This window comes from Ursus americanus, chromosome 16, assembly GCF_024610735.1.
Source record: "Ursus americanus isolate L20-20 chromosome 16, mUrsAme1.1.p, whole genome shotgun sequence".
Taxonomy (NCBI): Eukaryota; Metazoa; Chordata; class Mammalia; order Carnivora; family Ursidae; genus Ursus; species Ursus americanus.
In genome coordinates, this window is record NC_142142.1 from 7130830 (window position 1) to 7152180 (window position 21351).

General features: G+C 39.6%; 1 protein-coding gene across 8 annotated transcripts in view; it reads left to right on the forward strand.

The window, feature by feature from the left end:
- Positions 1 to 285: 285 nt before the first annotated feature.
- Positions 286 to 21351, forward strand: part of NUP98 (nucleoporin 98 and 96 precursor) — a 114377-nt gene continuing 93311 nt past the window's right edge. For 6 of the 8 annotated variants that reach the window (XM_045782821.2, XM_045782826.2, XM_045782824.2 and 3 more), the window contains exons 1-5: positions 286 to 457; positions 15340 to 15443; positions 17771 to 17872; positions 17980 to 18156; positions 20014 to 20153. In XM_045782821.2, the coding sequence (XP_045638777.2) occupies positions 15368 to 15443; positions 17771 to 17872; positions 17980 to 18156; positions 20014 to 20153 (495 nt within the window). In that variant the 5' untranslated portion in view covers positions 286 to 457; positions 15340 to 15367. Of the gene's footprint in view, positions 458 to 12616; positions 12754 to 15339; positions 15444 to 17770; positions 17873 to 17979; positions 18157 to 20013; positions 20154 to 21351 lie in introns of all 8 variants that reach the window. The other 2 variants (XM_045782822.2, XM_087868104.1) reach the window with 2 other exon arrangements.

Consider the following 21351-nt stretch of genomic DNA (forward strand, 5'->3'; position numbering starts at 1 on the left):
ACTTCGAGGGGGCCTTGTATGACATCACGACTCTCCCCCAGCCAATCGCGGCAGAGAGGGGCGGGACCCCCCCATGTCCCTCCCACCGCCCCTCCCCTTTCCTCTCCGTAACTCCTCAGGTCCCTCCTCTTCCCCCTCTCCCCTTCTCCCAAAGACCGCCCTCACGTTCGCTTTCAAAAGACTCGTTGCCCAATGACTAACAGGGCGGGCTTAGAGTGGCGGTGGCGTCTGCCAATGTGCAGACAGCGAGGGCGGAGCGCCCGGAGCGAGCCTCTGACGGCGGGCGGCGTGTGACGCAGTCGGGCCCTCTGCGCGCTGCGCCCGAAGCGGCGGTCGGTGGCGGTGGTGGTAGCGGCGGCGACGGTTTCGTGGCGGCCGCGCGCTGCTCTCTGAGCGGCGGGTGGCGGACGAGCCTAGGCCTTCACTCCTGACACTTCCCTTCCCCCGCCGCACCGCGGTAAGTCGGGAACCCGGGCGGTGGCGGCCCCGGACCAACAGGCTCCTCCTCCCCTCAGGGCGGGCGGGTGCGCGGGGCGTCCCAGGCCCTCCGCGCGGAAGTCTCGCGCCCCGGCGCGCACCTTCTGCCTTGAGGGAGGGGGCGGGGCCCGCGACCCTGCGGCCCCGAGGCCGGGCTCTTCGGGCGCTGGGAGGGAATCGAGATCGGTGGAGTCTGGGCCCCAGGGTCTCCCGTTGCAGCCTACGCGGAGGGAGCGTCCATGTATCTGGTGGTACTCATTCATTTGCCCGGCGGTGATTAGGTGGGCGGGCCCTTTGCGGGGGCAGCGTCTTAGGACCCTGAATAGGGTCTCCCCAGCACTTCCTTGACCGTCGTGCTGGATGGGCTTTAATTTGCCTTTGGCGTCTCCCTGGGGGAAATTTGCAGCCCGAGGTTGAGGGTGGGTGGCTCGGGAGTTTGTTAGCTTTTTAAAATAATATCTGAGAATTAAGGTCGGTTTAGTGGAGTAAAAGGTTATTTTCTGTCCTCACGCGTTCCGTGTAAAACTAGATGAGGAGAAAGACGAGATTTCTGGATTACTATAGCCGTAGAGACCTTAGAAGTTAAGCCAATCCCCTTACCGTCCATCACGTGCAAGTTTTATGGATGGAGAAACTGAGGTCCAGAGAAGGGACAGGTTTAGCTAGTACCTGATCTGACTCAGTCTAGAAATTTTTCTTCTGTATCATTCTCCCTGGGTGTTCCAGCCTCCCATTATTGAAAGTTCCCTTTGGGGGTCCGGGGGGGGGCATTCGGTAGTTAGAAACAGTCTTTCCGATCTGGTTGCTACCACTTCTGTTTGTGTAAGGCAGAAGCTTCATTTGCGATACCCTAACCTAAACCATGAGAACTAAAAAGAAGTTGGTTTAAAAATGTCAGTGGTGTAAATGTATTGGAAACGAATCGATAAGACTACATGTCTGGCTAATTTCCAATTCCAAATCTGAAATTTTTATTTGTGTCAGCTGCTGGGGGACTCAGAAGAAAGAATCCAATTAGTGTCTCATAACAGTATTGGAATAGAAAGCAGGAAATACAGACAAGACTTAGAAAGATAGGTGTTGGTAATTTTGTGGTTCTTGTACCTTGAAACTTATGGCTCCTTTGGTACAGAATTCAAAGTATTGTAGTAGGATAAGGTGAGAAAATGAAACTGTTTGGAAGAAGAAACTAACGGGAAGAAAGAAAAGAGGGTGATCATTCCTTGTGACAGTCTTATAAATTCAGAAAGAAGTGCTTGTTAACTGGGTGACATGATATGTTTACTTGGTGGAAGAAGTTAGGATATTTGAAAAACAAAACCAGAACTTGGACAAATTGGAGGAACTGGGAAATACTTTGATAGAATTATTATTTCACTCTTCATAAAGATTTGAGGGAGTTGAATTAAAAGTTGCCACTTTGGTCTGTTCACACTGGTCAGATGGTCACTTTGTTCTTGTTTAGATGACAAAGCAAAAACTGAAAACTAGTGTGTAAGAGCAGAAGAGTACAGTAGTCTAAACACAGAGATGTGAACAGAGTATATTTTCTGTGACATTTCCTCAGTTCAAGCATCACCCTCTTCTGGGAAGCCTTTCCTGGCATTCTGTCTCCTGCAAGCTTCCATAACACTTATTTGATACTTCTATTTATAGCACAAATCATTTTGTATTTTAGCTGTTTATCTTATTAGACTGTGGTAAAATATATTTGTCTTATCTTTTTCTTTTTTTTTTAAGATTTATTTTTTTATTTTGGAGAGAGGGAAGGAGGGAGGGTGAGAGAGAGAGAGAGTCCAAGCAGACTCCCCACTGGTGCAGAGCCGTGTGGGGCTCAGTCTCAAAACCCTGAGATGATGACCTGAGCCGAAATCAAGAGTTGGATGCTTAACTGACTGAGCCACCCAGGCGCCCCGTCTTGTCTTTGTATTCAGGTTGCTTGGCACATAGTAGGCGTTCAGTGTTTATTTGAAGGGATAAACAAATATGGAACAGCTAAACCTAAAAATAGTCTATCAAGAGACTGGGTATATGTGTGCTCCTGAAATATGGCGCCTAGATAAGAGGACTCGTACCGTTCATACATTACATGGTAGTTTGGTACCTGACTTTATTTGTGTCTACTAGCTCCTAGATAGCTAAGAGCAAATAGAACTTTTTCGGAACCAAATTCACAGCGTGGAAGAAATTGGGTATATTATTTTATTGTGATATTTTTATTGCGGCAATTAACCTAGGAAGTAGGGGATAGTAGTTGTGATGTTTGATTTCTAACAGAGTGCACATCTGTAATTATGCAATTTGTCGAAAGGTTAAGGGACTGAGAAATTTTTGGAGATTTAACAATATAAGTGGTAGAGGCAAGGTGTGCAAACAGCATTTCTTGACAATTTGGTGCATTTCTTTGGGTTTGGAACTGAACCTGAGTATTTGGCATAGCAAGTCTCTAGAGAAGATTTTTCAGCCTTTGTACTGCTTATGTTTTGGGCCAGATAATTCTTTTTGTCTGGGAGCAATGTTTTGTATTGTAGGGTGTTCAGCAGTGTTCCCCACATCTACCTATTACATATTCATAACACCTCCTCCCCAAGTTGTAACGATTAGGAAGGTCTCCAAACATTGTCACATGTCCACTGGGAGGCAAAATTGCCCTGATTGAGAGATCACTGCTTTTGAAAAATCATTACCAATATTTCAATAAAATCATACCTTTATCTTTCCTGGTGTATGCTTATAAAGTCAGATAATTAATTGCATCTTTTTTTTAAAGATTTTATTTATTTATTTATTTATTTATTCATTTATTTATTTGACAGAGAAGGAGGGGGAGAGCAAGCACAGGCGGGGGAAGCGGTAGGCAGAGAGAGAAGCAGGCTCCCTGCTGAGCAAGGAGCCCGATGTGGGGCCCTGGGGCTCGATCCCAGGACCCTGAGATCAGGACCTAAGCCAGAGGCAGCCGCCTAACCGACTGAGCCACCCAGGTGCCCCTGTTAATTGCATCTTGTTAAAAGTGTCCTTGAAAAACCCTTTAAGTTGTCAAAATCTGGTATCAGGAAGCTGAAAAGCTAAGAGTCCTAGAGTCTCTATATTTCTGTGGTAGCCTCCCTTTCTCTAGGATAGAAATCAAGGTCTTGTTTGAAAGGGGATAGGCCATTAGGAAAATAAAGCAATATCTATTTCTCTTTTTGTGGAAGAGGGCAAAAAGAGCTTGTAGTTGAATTGATGTAATTAAATGTGGTGTCGTGGGATTCCATTATCTTTCCATTTCACTGATAGAGTTGTATGCATTGATCGGAAGTCTTGTCCCATTGTACTGACACTGAGAATTGTCATATTGAAGAGTTTGTACTTAATTCAGCGTAATTGCAGTTTCGTAGTAGAGAAATAAAAATTATTAAAATATAGCTCTAATTATCTAAGTCTGATACTAAAGTGAGTGTAAGCTGGTGCTTGGTGGGGTAATTTGGAAGATGTGAAACTGGAGTCTGGCAGACGAATTAGAGGGAGGCTATAGGAAGTCTAGTATGGCAGTTTTCAAAATTTGAGGTCTTTGGACTCCTTTGTACTTTTAAAAATTACTGAAGATTCCAGGTAGCTTTTGTTACGTGCGTTATATCTACTCATATTTACTATATAAAGTTTTAAAAGATATATTGACTTAAAAAATAATAAACTCATTTGTTAACATAACAATTTTATGAAAAATTACTAAAGACTTCAGTGACAGGGGTGGTGGCGTTTTACATGTTTGTAAATCTCTTTGATGTCTGGCGTAGTAGATCACTGGATTTGCAGATCTTTAGCATTCACAGTTGATCAGTTGTTTTCGTTGAAGTACGTGAAGAAAATCCCAGCCTCTTACAGATAAGTAGATGGAAAAGAGGAATGTTTTAATAACCTTTTCAGATGATGATAGGTATTCTCCTTTGACACCACACAATGTTTCTAAAGATTTGTTGCGATATGGAATCTGAAGCCATATTATTATTATTATTTTTTAAGATTTTATTTGAGAGAGGGCGAGCACTCGGGCACGCGCACAGAGCTGGAGGGATGGAGGGGTAGAGAGAGAAGCAGATCTCCTGATGATCAGGAAGCTGGATACGGAACTGGATCCCAGGACTCTGGGATCATGACTGGCGCTGAAGCAGACACTAACTGAATGAGCCAACCAGGCTCCCTGAAGCCGTATTATTGAACTTTGTACAGTGTTACGTTAAAATTCATTGGTTTGTCTTGCACTTTGAATGGATATTTACTCATGCATGATTTTATGACATCATGCACTGGTCATTTAGAAATCATTGGTTCACTGGGTTATGTAGCTCTTCCAAATGTTGACAAATTTAATTATACAGTTGTTAACATTTCCCCCCATCTCATCAGGTAAGTCTTTTAAGAATGAGCTCATAGTGGCAGACACAATTCTAATTTTCATTTCAATCTGAATAACCATAGTTTGTCATTTATTCTCTGAAGTAAAAATGGTGTTCCATGAAAAATTAGCTGGTTCAGTTTTCTACTCAGGGAGTCACACACAGTATTTTTCTTTGAGGTAGCCCTTGTATTTCCATATACAGATGTGCTCTTGAGTATTTCCCATTTGATCTCAAAGACTAATCACAGAATATTAAAAAAGGTGTACTGAAATTTCAAGAATTAATACAATCGGTAATTTTTACATCTTCATCAAAGGCATTCACGTGAAAGTGTATTTTTTGTGTGTGCTGTGTTGCAGTGAAGAATTCAGTGACTGTTTTATAGTTTGGGTCATTGTCCTGATTCATGCTCAGGCTCCAGCAGTTTTATACACCATTGCTTTTGCACCCCAGTGCTGAGGTTAGTACAGTTAAAAAAAAAAAAAAAGTAAATAATGTCTTAGTATTGTTATGAAAATAGTTTTGACTTCATGGACACCCTGGAAGAGGTCTCAAGGACTTTTAGGGGCCTTCAGACCTCACTTTCAGAATCACTAATCTAGGAAGGACAGTGATTATTCACATTGGTTCATACAGCCCTAAGCTTCTTTGAAAGCTCTCCGCTGCTAGGGTTCTACTGCATGTATTTCTCTTTACTTCAGCCAGAGCAGCTTCTGCTTAGGTTTGTTTTATGTATTGGGTTCCATAGCTAAAAATATTTGAAAACCACTAATCAAGGGAAGAAAGAATTGACTGAATTAGGACTCTTGTTCAGGAAGGAAACGGTTGATTCTCCATGAATGCGTGTTGCACTCACTCATCACTTCATACCTTATTTATTTCCACATGCTCCTTTGACGTAGAGACTTCTGGTATTATACACCTAACCTTTCTTGGTGAATTAAGCTTCTCAGGAAGTAGGTGAATGGATTTGTAGATTAAAAGTGACTTGTTGGGAATGAGACTAGGGATGTGAGATGAGTGGAAGAGAGTATGAATGATCTGAGTGACATCAGTGGTGTGTGGAGTGTGTTTGTTTTTGTTGTTTACAGTGGTATTTTATGGTTGTATTAAATGTCCAGTAGAGGACACCGAAGTATTGGGAAATCATTTAATGTATGGTATTCAAGCTAGAAATTGAGCCGTCAAGGCTTAGAGCGAGGGGAAATTAATTTACATTTTTCAGACTAAAAATATTTTTAAAATATTTGTTGAAAAGGTAAACAAAAACCTTTTGGGTGTAGAGATTACTTTAAAAAATTAAAAATCTTTAAAAACAAACAAACAAACAAACCTGCTTTTGAGAAGCTGTAGTTTGAGACATCTTGGTCCTTCCGTGAAGGGCGGATAATCCCTATTCAGTTGTAGACATAGAAGTCCAAGAGGTTGAATATCATGACAAGTACAGTTACACGGTAGCAAATGGCAGGGTTTTTTAAATTCCTTTTTTAACTTTTTATTTTGAGTTAATTTTAGATTTACAGAGAATTGCAAAGATAGTAAGCAGTGGAGAGTTTTAAATACAGATTTGTCTTACTCCAAAGCTGATGTACTCTTTTCACTACTTCTGTTTGTCAAATGAAGGTTATGTTAAGGGGGTGAAAATGCTACTCAGCACTGTGAGGAAAGGAGCTCTATTAGAGAATATAGATTATTTTAAATTAATTTACACCCTAATAGAAGAAATCGAGCAAAATCCAGATGCTTTTTACTAGAGCAGCAAACAGCTCATACACTCAAATATATTGCATAACTAAAAGCAGCTGGGCGGCATTAGTTTACGTAATCAGGTTTGGAAAGGGGGAGGGGATGGGGATGTGTTTTTATACTGATAAGAGTCTGAAGGGTCTAATCTGGGACTGTGGAATAGGTGAGGCTTGAACAGCAATTTTTATTTTTTATGTTTATTTATTTTTTTATTTTAACTAATCTCTACATCCAGTGTAGGGCTCAAACTCCCAACCCCGAGATCAAGAGTCGCATGTTCTACCCACTGACCCAGCCAGGCGCCCCAGCAATTTTTTTTCTTTTTTTAAAGATTTTATTTATTATTGGGGCCTCTGCGTGGCTCAGTCAGTTAAGCGTCTGCCTTCAGCTCAGGTTGTGATCCCAGGGTCCTGGGATTGAGCCCCACGTCGGGCTCCCTGCTCACAGGGAACCTGCTTCTCCCTCTCCTCCCTGCTCATGCTCTCTCTTGTTATCTCTCCCTCTTTCAGATAAATAAATAAATGAAATCTTAAAAAATATATTTTATTATTTTTTAAAGATTTTATTTATTTGACAGGGAGAAGTAGGGAGCCCGATGCATGGCTCGATCCCAGGACCCTAGGGTCATGCCCTGAGCCGAAGGCAGACACTTAACCGAGTGAGCCATCCAGGCGCCCCAAGATTTTATTTTTTTATGTAATTGCTACACCCACCTTGGAGCTCAGACTTAAAACTGCAAGATGTAAGAGTCACACACTCCACCAACGAGCCAGCCAGGTGCCCCTGAATAGCAGTTTTTCGAAAGAAAAAGTGAGGGGCACCTGGGTATCCCAGTTTAGCAGGGAGCCTGCTTCTCCTCCCTCTGCTGCTCTCCCTGCTTGTGCTCTCTCACTCTTTCTGTCAAATTAATAAAAACTCTTTAAACAAAAGAAAAAGAAAAAGGGACATCGTTTTTAGAGAGAAAAGCGAATGTTCTAACACAGCGAATGGCTTGATCTGGGATTGATCATAGGAAGGATACAGTAAAACAAGAGGATAGTGGGTGGTTTTGCTGGGATGTGATATTAGGTGATTAAGACTAAGCTAATTTCTTGGAATTCTACCTAACTCTTCCATTCCTCTTCTATTCAAGGCAAAAATCAGCAGTTATTTTTCCATTCGGTTTAACTGTGGATGATAATTCCTGCCTATTCTAGTATTTTTGCGAAGATTAGATGAGAGGATATGAAAAAGTACTTTGTAAACTGTGAAGTACTAGTTCATTCATCTAACAATTATTTATTGTTTTTGCTCTTTACTGAGTTTGATACAAAGGAACTCAGTGAAGTGGAGAGGAAAAATTACTTCCTGGTTGTGTAACTTTCTGTTGTCAGAGAGCAGCACGCTTGCTTAGTCATTCAGATAGCCCTTAAAGTTGGCAATTGCTGGGTTGTTACCATGTTTCAGGGTCCGTCCACTACTTTTCTGGAAGAAAACTAAGATTTGTCATCATTCCCAGAGTTCACAAAGTGCACAAAAGTTGGATGTATATCAGTTTATTAAGCTTCATTTGGGATAGTGGGGGAATACTGGACTACTGATGTCTGTTATTAAGGCTACCTCTTTCTTGTATGTGACCTTTTTTTGTTTGTTTTGTTTTAAGATTTTATCTTTCCATTTGAGAGAGTGAGATTGTGCAAGGTAGGGGGAGGGGCAAAGGGAGAGGGAAAAGTGGACTCCCTGGTGAGCTGGGAGCGGGTCGCGGGGCTCCATGCCAGGACCCCAAGATCATGGCCCGAGCCAAAGTCAGGTGCTCAACTGACTGAGCCACCCAGGTGGCCCCTCTTGTACCTGACTGTCTGAATTACTAATTAGAGGATCATGCGCAGAGGTACCTGGGTGGCTTAGTGGGTTAAGCACCTGACTTTTGATATGATCTCAGTTTAGGTCTTGATCTCAGGGTGGTGAGTTTAAGCCATATTGGGCTCCATGCTGGGTGTGGAGCCTACTTAAAAAGAAGATCAGCACAAAGAACAAAGTAAATTATTTAAGGGCATTGTCTCTTTCTGTATAGGATATTTCGTTTTAATTTTTTCTTTCTAAATATGTCTTACTAAAAAAAAAATTGCAGTGAGTATAAGTACATCCGTCCATAAAGAAAGTGGTTAATCTTTGCAGGAAAGTTCATCTAGGACACGTAGATTGTCATTCCTTAAGAGTGAGCAGTTACCTTTCTGATGATTAGAACTGTCGTGTTTGCCAGAGAAGTATCTCTTTCCCCTCCCTGATAGTGCTGGATTAATACTGCCAAGTTTGGGTTTTATAGCTTCCTTATTTATAGTGAATGCAAAGTCATTTTTCCCTTTAGTTTAGTCAGTGTTCTTTCTTTAGGAGCTCTAGGCTCTATACGCACAGCTAATAGTCAAAAGTAGCTTTGTGATCATGCTCAATTTCACCATTTGTAAAATAGGGATAAAATTCCTACCTCTTTGGATTCTAGGGAGGTTTATATGAGATAATTTGTAAAATATACTTAGGCCAGTGCCTGGGATGTAGTAAGAATTCAAATGTTAGCTAGTATTTCAGTTTGGGCCAGGTTAATATATTTAAAAGGATAAAGACTTGAATGTATGATATGCCTTTGAACTTGAATGGATTTAGAAGTTCCACACATAGCAATCTCTAGGATTATATCCTCCCTTTTTTTTTTTTTTTAAGAGAGAGGGGGAGATTGCTAGCATGAGTGGGGAAGGGGCAGAGGGAGAGAGAATCTTGAGCAGGCTCTATGCCCAACACAGAGCCCAACGCAGGCCCAGTCTCTCAACCCCAAGGGCGTGACCTGAGCCAAAATCAAGAGTCATATGCTCTACCAACTGAGCTAGCCAGGCACCCCTACTTTTTTTTTTTTTTTAATGGAAGAACAGAGTTAGTCCAGATTATCTGCATCCTCTAGATCTTTTTTCTTGTTTTGTTGCTGGTAATAGAAGAAATAAACATGATGGAAAAGTTTGGGTCCTCTGAATTCTTTGTCCCATATATCATTTACCTTCCTTTCTCCAGAGGCAACCACTTTCATGTATTTTTTCTAGTCTCCCTCTTTACTCTTACTATGTATATACATATCCGTAAGTAAGAGTGTATTGTCTTTTCTATTTTACATAATCTGCCAAATGTATCTTTTTGCAATTTGCTTTTTTTTCATTAAACATCTTTTACTTGAAATAACTCTCTAGGGTAACTTTGTCCAAATGTTCTGGTGGTGTCCTATTCTTGATACCATATCCTGGGTACATAAGTAGCAGAGTGCTCTGGTTTACTTCTTTAGTTGGATAATTTAAGGTTAATGATATCTACCTAATGAACTGGTAAGTACATTTGTTATATACTTATCATATGAGGGAAGCTGGGTTTTGGTGGTAAAATACAAGGCCAGATAGGATAGGTACACAAATACCCATTCTTGCCCGTGTACCTTATTTATCCTGGTTTTCATTTCCTCTCTTGTCTTTCTAGTCCTCCAAGGACCAGTTCACATTCTAAATCCCCACAAATTTTTCCTCATATTTCCCGCTAACATTCTGACCTAATTTTGACTTCCTGTTGTGCTTCCTGGCACTTACTGCTCTTCCAGTTTTAAACATGTGGATCCTAGCTCTGATTATATCAGAAGGTACAAACTCAAAATCTGTTGGGGCCAGGCAGCTGATGGAAATGAGTGATGCTGGGTGGGTATTGTGGCACATTGGAGATTACATTTTACCAAAGGGCAGGGGGGGAGAGGGAGGAACACACAGTTGCTACTAAACTCCAGACTATCACTGAATGATTACAGTCCCTAGTTGGCTTAATCATTAGTTTTTTTATGAGAGGCCCAAAATCTGTTTTTCTGACATAGCCCTGTTTTAAATGTTATCAGCTAGTTTGCGATAATATATACACATACATAAACATTTCTACATACATGCATACATATATATGTGAAATATACCATATATATAACAGACCAAACAACTGTTTGCTGGTTCTATCCAGCTATTTTGTGATCTCTTCCTTTTTACAACCTCTTAATTAAATGACAAATTCTACCAAGAATCTCCCCTTACATGGTTTCCTTTTGTTCTGAGATTTCATCACACTTGATTTTAAGTTAGAAGTTACTTTTTTTTTTTTTTAAGATTTTATTTATTTATTTGACAGAGAGATAGCCAGTGAGAGAGGGAACACAAGCAGGGGGAGTGGGAGAGGAAGAAGCAGGCTCCCAGCAGAGCAGGGAAGCCCGATGCGGGCTCGATCCCAGAACCCCGGTATCACGCCCTGAGCCGAAGGCAGACGCTTAACGACTGAGCCACCCAGGCGCCCCTGAAGTTATTTTTATAATAACCTGATCATACAGCCTTTGTTTAAAAAACACATTAGTGGTTATTGTCATTAGTTTAGAAAATGAATACACTTGACCAACAAGGGTTTGATCTGCACATGTCCACTTACTTGTGGAATTGTTTCAGTAAATACGGTACAGTAGAATAAATGTATTTTCTTTATGACCTTCTTAATAACATTTCTGTAGCTCACTTTAATAATGCAGTACATAATGTACGTAACATACAAAATATGTGTTAATCAGCTATTTATGTTATTGGTAAGGCTTCTAGTCAACAGTGGGTTATTAGGTACTTAAGTTTTGGGGGCACCAGAAGTTCTAATACCTGCTGCATTGTTTAAAGGTCAACTGTATATGTTTCAGACCCTTTGTTAGTTTCTGGGATAGTAAACAAATGATACTGTCTCTATCCTGGAGAAGTTCATTGTGTATTGGGGAGGGTTGGAGGTTTCAAAGGTTGAGCGCCTTGGGAAGCAGACTCTGAATTAGAGATAGTCTTGCATGAGTTTTATTACAGAGTGCTTTGGGATCACCACCTTGGGAGAGAAGAGGAATGGGCTGAGGGAGAAATTGAGTTGTGATATTATCTTAATGAAGGGCTCAGCCAATCCCGAGGAGAATGTGAAGCTGGGAACAGCCTTTAGAATTAGCTTAAGTTGGAAGGAGTTGAAGGGGCCTGATTTTGCATATGGGCTATCCTAGGAAGAGGATATGACACTGGGTAAGGCACCTTTTCGGTGGAGGCAGTTCTGAAGAGGATCAACAGCTGAGGGTTATCTTTTGGTAGTACTTTCAGCAGCTGGGACTACAAATCCTTCTCTCTTAAAGGTAGATTTGTGTAGTTGGTATTATCACAGTGTCCACCATAAAGAATCAGAGTCAAGATGATTACTTATAAACAAGTCATCGTGTGCTATGTAAGTTTAGAGGAATGACTGACTAATTGCTAGAGAGAGTTATGAAAGCTTATGGAAGGGATGACATTTGAGCTTAAGCTAGGTTTTTGTTTTTTTGGTTTTTTTTTTAAGATTTTATTTGACAGAGAGCACATGTGCACACATGAGCAGGAAGGAGCAGAGGGAGAGGGAAAGAATCTCAAGCAGACTGCACTGAGTGTGGAGCCCGAGGCAGTGCTCGATTTCATGACCCTGAGATTAGGAGCGGAACCAAAATCAAGAGAGACGCTCAACTGACTGAACCATTCAGGCACCCCTTGAACTAGGTTTTGAAGAATGAATTAGTAGGTTTAGAAGGGGAAAGTATAGAGAATGGGGCATTTTTCATTGAGTCACCGACATTTCATAGCATAGTCAAGAAAGTGATCTGTTTGAAGGGCAAAGGGTTAACTGTATTAGCCATTCTTTAATTTCTAGCAATTATGATAAAAATCATGAGGCTGTTTCCAAAATCTTGGTTTGTTTTCATGGTAATATTTTAAAAAAAAAAAACACTTAAATCCCAGTATGATCAGCCTTGAGACTAAGCCAAGCTCATCATGGCCAGAACCCCAAAAAGATAGGCTGAGCTTGCGTGAGAAGCTTTTTTTCCAGGAGTCCAAATTGAATTTGGTCCTTGGCGTTGTCCCTTGTTCTTGGGTCTGGAACAGATGAAATGAATTTCCTTAATACTAAATGTGTTCTTGTTTGTTGCTTAGTATGTTCCCTCCTAGGATTGAGGCTGTCCATGGGAAGTCAGAAGATAGATTAAACTGGGGCTCTACCACTTATTACTTCTTTGACCTTGGGAAACTTGATAAACACTTGATCCTGTTTTCTCATCCTTAAAATACAGGTAGTGATGTATAATACCATCATTTTAGGATTGTTGAGATAATGTATAAGAGCTTATGAACTGTTAAGTGTTTCCTAGGATATTTTATTACTACTTAAAATCCCTTTGTGAAATATGTGTTATGTTAGGTTTTTATGTTAGGATAAGATTTTAAAACTTTTTTTAATTTTTAATTTTTTTAAAGATTTTATTTATTTGAGAAAGTGAGTGAGAGAGAATGAAAGAGGGAGAGACCACGAGTTGGGGAGGAGCAGAGGGAAAGAGACAAGCAGACTCCGTGATGAGCACGGAGCCTGATGGAGGGCTTGATCTCACAACCCTGAGATCATGACTTGAGCCAAAATCAAGAGTCAGACACTTAACCAACTGAGCCACCCAGGTGCTCCAGGATAAGATTTTTTTTTTTTTTGAAGACTTATTTATGTATCTTAGTCTGTGCCCCAGAGAGAGCACAGGGAGGGGCAGAAGGAGAGGGAGAGAGAGAGAAGCCAAAGCTGACTCCCCACTGACTGGGGAGCCTAGCGTGGGCCTTGATCTTACGACCCAGGAGATCATGACCTGAGCTGAAATCAAGAGTTGAACGCTCAATTGACTGAGCCGTCCAGGCGCCTCTGTTAGGATAAGAATATTAAAAAGCAAATTTTGACTGTTAGAAGCTATGGATTTGGTCTGTAGAACCTAGTGCCTAAATTAACACTAAAATCTTCAATATAAGGACGAATGTCACAGAAAAAACTATTACTTCGCTTCTGAATCCTGACATGTCTGCTGTATGGTTGTGAGGATGAATAAGAAAATGGGTGGCAAATTTAGTGTAATAACTATTACTACTCATAGTTTTTGCTGTGCTGATGGTGGGTCAAAAAATGTAGACAACAGAGTGAAGTGGATGTGATGGGGCAGTGACTCAAGACAGCAGTATGAAAGAGATTGCAGTCAAAATGAAATGGTCTAGACATCTAACTCCTAGCACAGCTGTCAATTCCAGACGAACTGTTGAAAACGAATATATAGATAGACCCATAGAGGTATAGATTTCTGCTAAGTACTTCCAAGGAAATTTTCCCTGGAAAGGAGAGTCATCGGTTAATAGGGTAAAGGCTCAATCTGTACACACTGTGACACCTGTTAAATTGAGAAGGCAGGAAACTTCAAGCAGATGTCATGACTAAAAGAAATGATGGTTACATGAAATACAGCCTCTGGTTCCAAGAGAATGCGTTAAAGTCACTTGAAGAGCCTTTCAAAATACAAATGTCTACATCCTAACCCTGGACATTTTGGTCCTCATTTCTAGAATGGAGCCTGGGGGCTTTTATTTAGAAAAGCTTGCTAGCTAATTCTGATGTGGCTGTCTTGAACCACTGGTTTCAGTGAGCTTTGTTTATTTGGAATTGTTAAATTCCCTGATGTTGGGACAATGAACAAAGTGCTGGAATTTTTTCTAGGGGACAGAATGTTGATTTTTGTAAAACCATTAGGTATTTAGGGACAGCTTCATCTTTTCCAATGTTGCACAAAATGTTTTGGTTATTAGAATAACTGGAAGTACTAAAGGGACACCAGAACACTGTGGGGAGTACCTGTAAGTGTTAATTCTATTATATGAATGAGGTATGATTTTACTAGAAGAAAAAATCTGTTCCATCATGTGTGTATAATAGAAAAATCATTCTACCTGTCACAAAGTCCAGATAAGCATGATTGGCTTTTTCTGAGATTTTATATTAAAAGTACATAGTTTATTCAGTATTTTCTTGTCTGCTGGCTGGTAAGTGGTAGCAGATACCTTAAGTTTAAGGAAAATATATCAGAGGGACAGTATTTACTTTTGAATAGACTACCTCTAACTTGTTTTTTATGCAAATGTGGGGGGGAGCAGAAGCCAAACTTTTGTACTTGTTGGAACACTTTAGTCCAACTCATTAAGTGCATAGTTTGGATATTGGAGAGGAATCATTCATATGAGGTGGGGAATTTTCACCAAAGATTTTCTGTGATGTTCCCAGACAAAGATAAGTAGGGGACCGTGAAGAATGGTCTTAAGAAGTAATCTCAAAGAGAATGTCAGGGCACCAGAATCTCTGGGATTTGGAGATGGGAGGAGGGACATGCATAGTTTAAAGAACATTTAATATTACAACATTTTATATACCCCCCAAAATAGTGCAAAAAAACTTTTTAAAATGTAAAATACAGAAAATAAAGCCTGACAAAAATTTTAACTTCTCAGATAGTTGTGATAGCAGAGTATCATTGTAATTTTTAATGGGTATTGTGGATAACCTGGATCTGGCAGAGTGGACCCAAAATCTTCATTAAAAGGGAACTTAAAAAAATAAGTCAGAAAACATTGTTTTAAAGGGGTGATTGTTGGTGGGATCTCAAGTTTAACCTTAAATTATGGTACTAATAATTCAGCTCAATTTTAGAAGGTCTTTTACTATATAGAGTTTTAGGATGTTGAACGGGAGTGAACATTGTGCTATAGTTTGGATGGGACTAAACTTGCACAATGACATTTTTTGAAAGAATTACATCGTATTCTGTGGTCCTTAAAAGGTGATAATTTTTTTCTTCTTTCAGCTGTCTGAAGCAAAGACTCATTTTGAAGATGTTTAATAAGTCATTTGGAACACCCTTTGGGGGTGGCACTGGTGGCTTTGGCACAACTTCAACATTTGGGCAGAGTAAGTTTTACAAAAGAACAAAAAAGAAGGGGAGAAACTTAAGCTATTCTTATTAAGAACAAATCCATTCTGATGGCTGAAATAAAAAAGACAAGAAATAACAAGTGCTGGCGAGGATGTGAAGAAAAAGGAACCCTTCCTTGCCCACTGTTGGTGGAAATGCAAACTGGTGCGGCCACTGTGGGAAACAGTGTGGAGGTTCCTCAGAAAATTAAAAATAGAATTACTGTGCAATCCAGTAATTCCACTACTGGGTATTTACCCAAAGAAGACCGAAGTGCTAATTCAAAAAAATGCATGCACCCCTATGTTTATTGCAGAATTATTTGCAATAGCCAAGATATGGGAACAACCCAAGTGTCCATGGACTGATGAATGAGTAAAGATGTGGTATATATACAGTGGAATATTACTCAATCATAAAGTGAGAGCTTCCCATTTGTGGCAGCATGGATGGATCTAGAGGGTATAATGCTAAGTGAAATAATTCAGAGAAAGACAAATACCATATGATTCCACTCATATGTGGAATTTAAGAAACAAAACAAATGAACAAAGAAAAAAGAGACCAAAAAACAGACTCTTAAATACAGATTCTGAAACTAATGTAACACTGTGTGTTAATTATACTTGAATAAATAAATTTTTTAAAAAAACAAATCATTCTGATAGCTTTAGATAGGAATTTTATTCATACTGTGGTCTTATAACAAATTCTCTTTGATAAATGACCAGATAAGATCTTGTTAGAATTTTCTAAGAAAATAGAATTAAGTTTGGAGTTTTCATGGTTTTTGATCATTCATGGAATATACTCGAAATACTTTTTCTTTTCTTTTTTTTTTTTAAGATTTTATTTATTTGAGGGGGGGTTCTCAAGGGGCAGGGGTGGGGGGAGAGGGAGAGAAGTAGACTCCCTGCTCTGACAAGGGCCTCGATCCCAGGATCCTGAGATGATGATCTGAGCTGAAGACAGACACTTAATGGACTGAGCCACCCAGGCACCCCTCACTTGAAATATTTTTATTAATTGGTTCTTGTAGCAAAAAGTTATAGTGTATTAATGATTTAGACCAGGAAATAATCTATTTATATTGCAATTTTAAAAATGCAGTTATTGAATAACCGCTCTGAGATTTGCTCTATGAATAATTTGTGACATTCAGAAACTAAACTGTTAAAATGTCAAAGTCCCCACCAGTCCTCCTAAGATCCACTTCCCCTTCCACTCAGTATTGTGCATGACACTAGTTGTCTGTAGCAATGCTTATTTACTCACTTTTAAACTTTTGGTTAAAAATTTTATACTTACACAAAAGTAGAAGGAATGTACCCTCATGTACTTATCTCCCAGCTTCAGCAGTCAGGATTTTTCCAGTCTTGTTTTTATTGCTTTTTAGGGGAAGAGGAACATTTGAACAGTGTTTTAATGCAAATCCCCAGAAACTTCTCTTAACTGGTGGGGATTTTTTTTAAAGTATAACTACCAAACCTCAATCATACATAATAAAAAGAAGAATAGAGGAAATTTTTTTTCAGCTCTCTTCTGACCTCTTTTTTTTTTTTTTTTTTTAAGATTTTTAAAATTTATTTATTGGAGAGAGAGAGCAAAAGCATGAGCATGAGCGGGCAGGGGAAGAGGCAGGAGAGGGAGAAGCAGACTCCCCACTGAGCAGGGAGCCTGATGTGATGTGGGTCTTGATCCCAGAACCCTGGGATCATGACCTGAGCCACCCAGGCACTCCTTTTCTGACCTCTTCTTAAAATACTCTATACATCTGTGTCCTTGGTTTTTAACAAAGATGCCCATCAGAGTCACTTTTGGAGGTGTTTTGTTTTGTTTTTTAAGAACATATTTCCTGTCATAGAACTATGGAGTTGGAACCTGAACATGTGTGTTCTGAAGAACCTTCCTAGATCATTCTGATGTGCTCCCCTAAATAAGGATCATTCATCCCCGTGACTATGGATATATGATGTCTAGAGAGAATTTACCACATTAATTTTGATGACTTTACTTTTGTCTGTAGCTCACAGTCATTTAGTTACCTTGCCACTCCTTTTTTTTTTTCTTTTTTAACCCGTCGACACCTATAATTTTATTGAAAAGTCACACCTCCTCACTTTGTTTTTTCTCCTAGAACAATGAATAAAATGTCTGGCTCACAATTTAACTGTAATTTGTAGTCTGATGGAACTTTGAAAAAATCATTTGCAGATTAGACCGTTGATCCTATTCAAACACAGAATGTTAAGAAATATTAAAATCCTTTTCTTTGGGTCACCTGATTTAGATTTTATTTTGACCCTGGATTTTGCTTTTTCAGACACTGGCTTTGGCACTACTAGTGGAGGAGCATTTGGAACATCTGCGTTTGGTTCTAGCAACAATACTGGGGGCCTCTTTGGAAATTCACAGACCAAACCAGGTAGGGGTTTTACTTGGAATATAGTTGGTTTATTCATAGCTGATATAGGACTTCATTTAGTGGTTCCAATCCATCTATTTAACTTTTTTCCCTCTCCGTCTCCCCAGGAGGATTATTTGGTACTAATTCGTTTAGTCAGCCAGCTACTTCCACAAGCACTGGCTTTGGGTTTGGCACATCAACAGGAACATCAAATAGCTTGTTTGGAACTGCAAGTACAGGGACCAGTCTCTTTTCATCCCAAAACAATGCCTTTGCACAAAATAAACCAACTGGCTTTGGAAGTAAGTAGGACATCATGGGACTTTTGCATCTAATATTTGATTTGCTTATTGAATGTACTTTCTTTTCTTCTTTTCCCTGTGTTCATTTACCTCCTTTCTCCACCAGATGGCAAAAACATTGGGTAGAGAACTACTTTAAAATGTGTTGAAAAGTTTAATAGGCTGGAAAGAAGGGGGTTACATTGCTCCAGGTTGGGAAATCTAAGAAGCACTAGTATTGAAGGGATATGCAGAGAAAGAGGCTCCTGACATAGAATGACCTGAGAGTGGATGAAGAGCTAGGCCAGAGTAATGTCATAGGTGTTAAGACAGGAGAATTTCAAGGAGGAATGCGTGTAGTCACCCATATTGTACTGCAAGGGCACCTTCTTCTTGCCTCTGTTTCACATTGGGTATAACGGACTAAAGCAGGAATAACAGATACTAGATGTGACATGGTTACTCTTCCATTCCTTATCCATGGCAGGTATTTTGTTGTTTTATTTAAGTGGGCTTGTGGAGCCCGACACAGGGCTTGAACTCACAACCCTGAGAGGAGGACCTGAGCTGAAGTCGAGAGTCAGACACTTAACTGACTGAGCTACCCAGGTGCCCCCATAGCAGATGTTTTTAACTGATGGTTTCTTTTTCTTTAAGTCTAAATGTGGCCTGGGGATACTTCTCCCCACAGTACTTTGAGGTAACCACTACTAGTTGAACAGATGTGCCCTGTGAGTTGTTGCATTCCCAGTACAAAAGTATAGCAGAATGAATAAGTTAGCCATCTATCAATATTTCACAAAGGAAACATTGTGGGGTATTGAAATATTTAACCGTGACAATGTAAAATGCTGTATAACATGCTAATTCAAAAGAGATGTGACTGTTTACTTGAAACCATATATTAGGACATGTTTTTAGAAAAGAAATAGCAGTTTGCTAGTGTGAAATCAGATTCCTCTTAAGTTGGTAATTAGGATGTCACTTACTATTAAATATTGGCAGATAACTTTATTGCTTACTGACATTTCTGCAACCTGTGTATAGCTTCTTGAGAAGTAATATCGTTCTTACTTTGAAAAATGTATTCCTTAGATTACAGTTAAATTTACTTTTATGTAATTTTTTGAAATTCAGCTTTTAGGAAAAGTAAAACAATCAGAGAATTTATTCTAGAAAATAATCAACATGCCTACTAATTTTCTAAATAATTTTACCGGGCAAAAAAAAATTTTTTTTTAAAGATTTTATTTATTTATTTAATAGAGATAGAGACGGCCAGCGAGAGAGGGAACACAAGCAGGGGGAGTGGGAGAGGAAGAAGCAGGCTCATAGCGGAGGAGCCTGATGTGGGGCTCGATCCCATAACGCCAGGATCAGGCCCTGAGCTGAAGGCAGACGCTTAACGACTGCGCCCCCCAGGTGCCGCTGGGCAAAATTTTATAATAATCTGTTTGGTTGTCCTAAGAGGACCACTTGTATGTTTTGAACTTTTGGTTTCGTTTAGGTGTTTGTATTAATGTATGTAAATAAAATATACCGAGACCCCTTTTGAAGTCTGTTGTGATGTTTTCAGAAAGACAAGTTCATTCAGCATGTAGTCTTATCAAGAAAGGAGAAATGAGATAAAATTTATGATGAACGAGTACTATTTCTTTTCACTTGTCTTCCAGGTTTGCCCAACAAGAACTTTATAGACACTTAACTGACAAAGGGATTCAGATTTTGTTTCACTTCAAAGTTGAGGGAGATTTGAACGATAGAAAATTTGAGGATGTGAAAGTATTGCTGCTATGGCACCACAGCCCAATTCCAGAATATCCTACAGATTCTTAATTGCTTAACCGTTGCCATCTCATTTTTCTTTCTAATTTACAGATTTTGGAACAAGTACTAGCAGTGGGGGACTTTTTGGTACTACAAATACAACCTCCAATCCTTTTGGTAGCACATCTGGCTCCCTCTTTGGGCCAAGTAGTTTTACAGCTGCTCCTACTGGGACCACTATTAAGTTTAATGTAAGTATTTTCTTCCAGTCTTTGTGGAATATATCACTCTTCCATTTGTATATCTCTTTGCAGGATGAATTGTAAAATTTCTCCTCTTTCTAGTTATGCACGGTTTAGTCTCACTCTTCCTGAAAGATGTGTTAAGAACAAAATCTGTAAATATTTATGTAGCAGGTAGGAAAAGTCATGAAACATAAATCTTGATTATGTGTATTTGAATCATGCTCAACCGAATCAAATTTATATTCACAAGGTTGATTACAATAGGTAGTGTGGGGTCGAACTTGTATTTACTGCATTTATAACTTGGCTCTGAATGATCAGCATTCCTTATATATATATATATATATATATATATAAAGGAATGAGGGGGCAAACAAAAAAATTATTGAAAATAGGGCCTCTTTCAAGACAAAATCAGAGAGGGAGACAAACCATAAGAGACTCTTAATGATAGGAAACAAACTGAGGGTTGCTGGAGGGGAGGGAGGTGGGGGGATAGGGTAACTGGGTGATGGACAGTAAGGAGAGCACATGATATAATGAGCACTGAGTATAACAGACTGATGAATCACTGAACTCTACCTCTGAAACTAATAATACACTATATGTTAATTGAATTTAAATTAAAAAATCAATAATCTTAAAGAATAGGACCCTTTTAAGGAGATACATGGAATAACTCATCAGTATTCCATGTTCCATTGAAAAATGAAACTTTTGTTGATGCAGTGGCAAAATGGGGCAATCGAGTTTGATGTTTTCTTCAGCTCTTTTGAGAGAACTTTGTAGAGGGTTAGAGTGGAAGATTTGTTCATGAAAACGTATGGAATACTACTTGATGTAGGATACCACTTGATGTGATTGGTTGGGAGATACTTAGGATAGGCTGGAGGTGTAACCTAAAGAAAATCTGGCACAAATAGGTCTTGGCTTAACTTCTCGTTAAAACTTAGTCTAGGAAATGAAGAATTTCTTAGGCAAGGTAGTGAAGTCATAATTTAGAAACTGAACTTTATTTTTATTTTTAAGATTTATTTATTTGAGATAGAGCAAGAGAGAGAGAACAAGCAGAGTGAAGGGGCAGAGGAAGAGGGAGAAGCAAGCTCCTCACTGAGCAGGGAACCTGATGGTGGGGCTCAATCCAGGACTCAGAGATCATGACCAGAGCCAAAGTCAGACACTTAACCAACTGAGCCACCCAGGC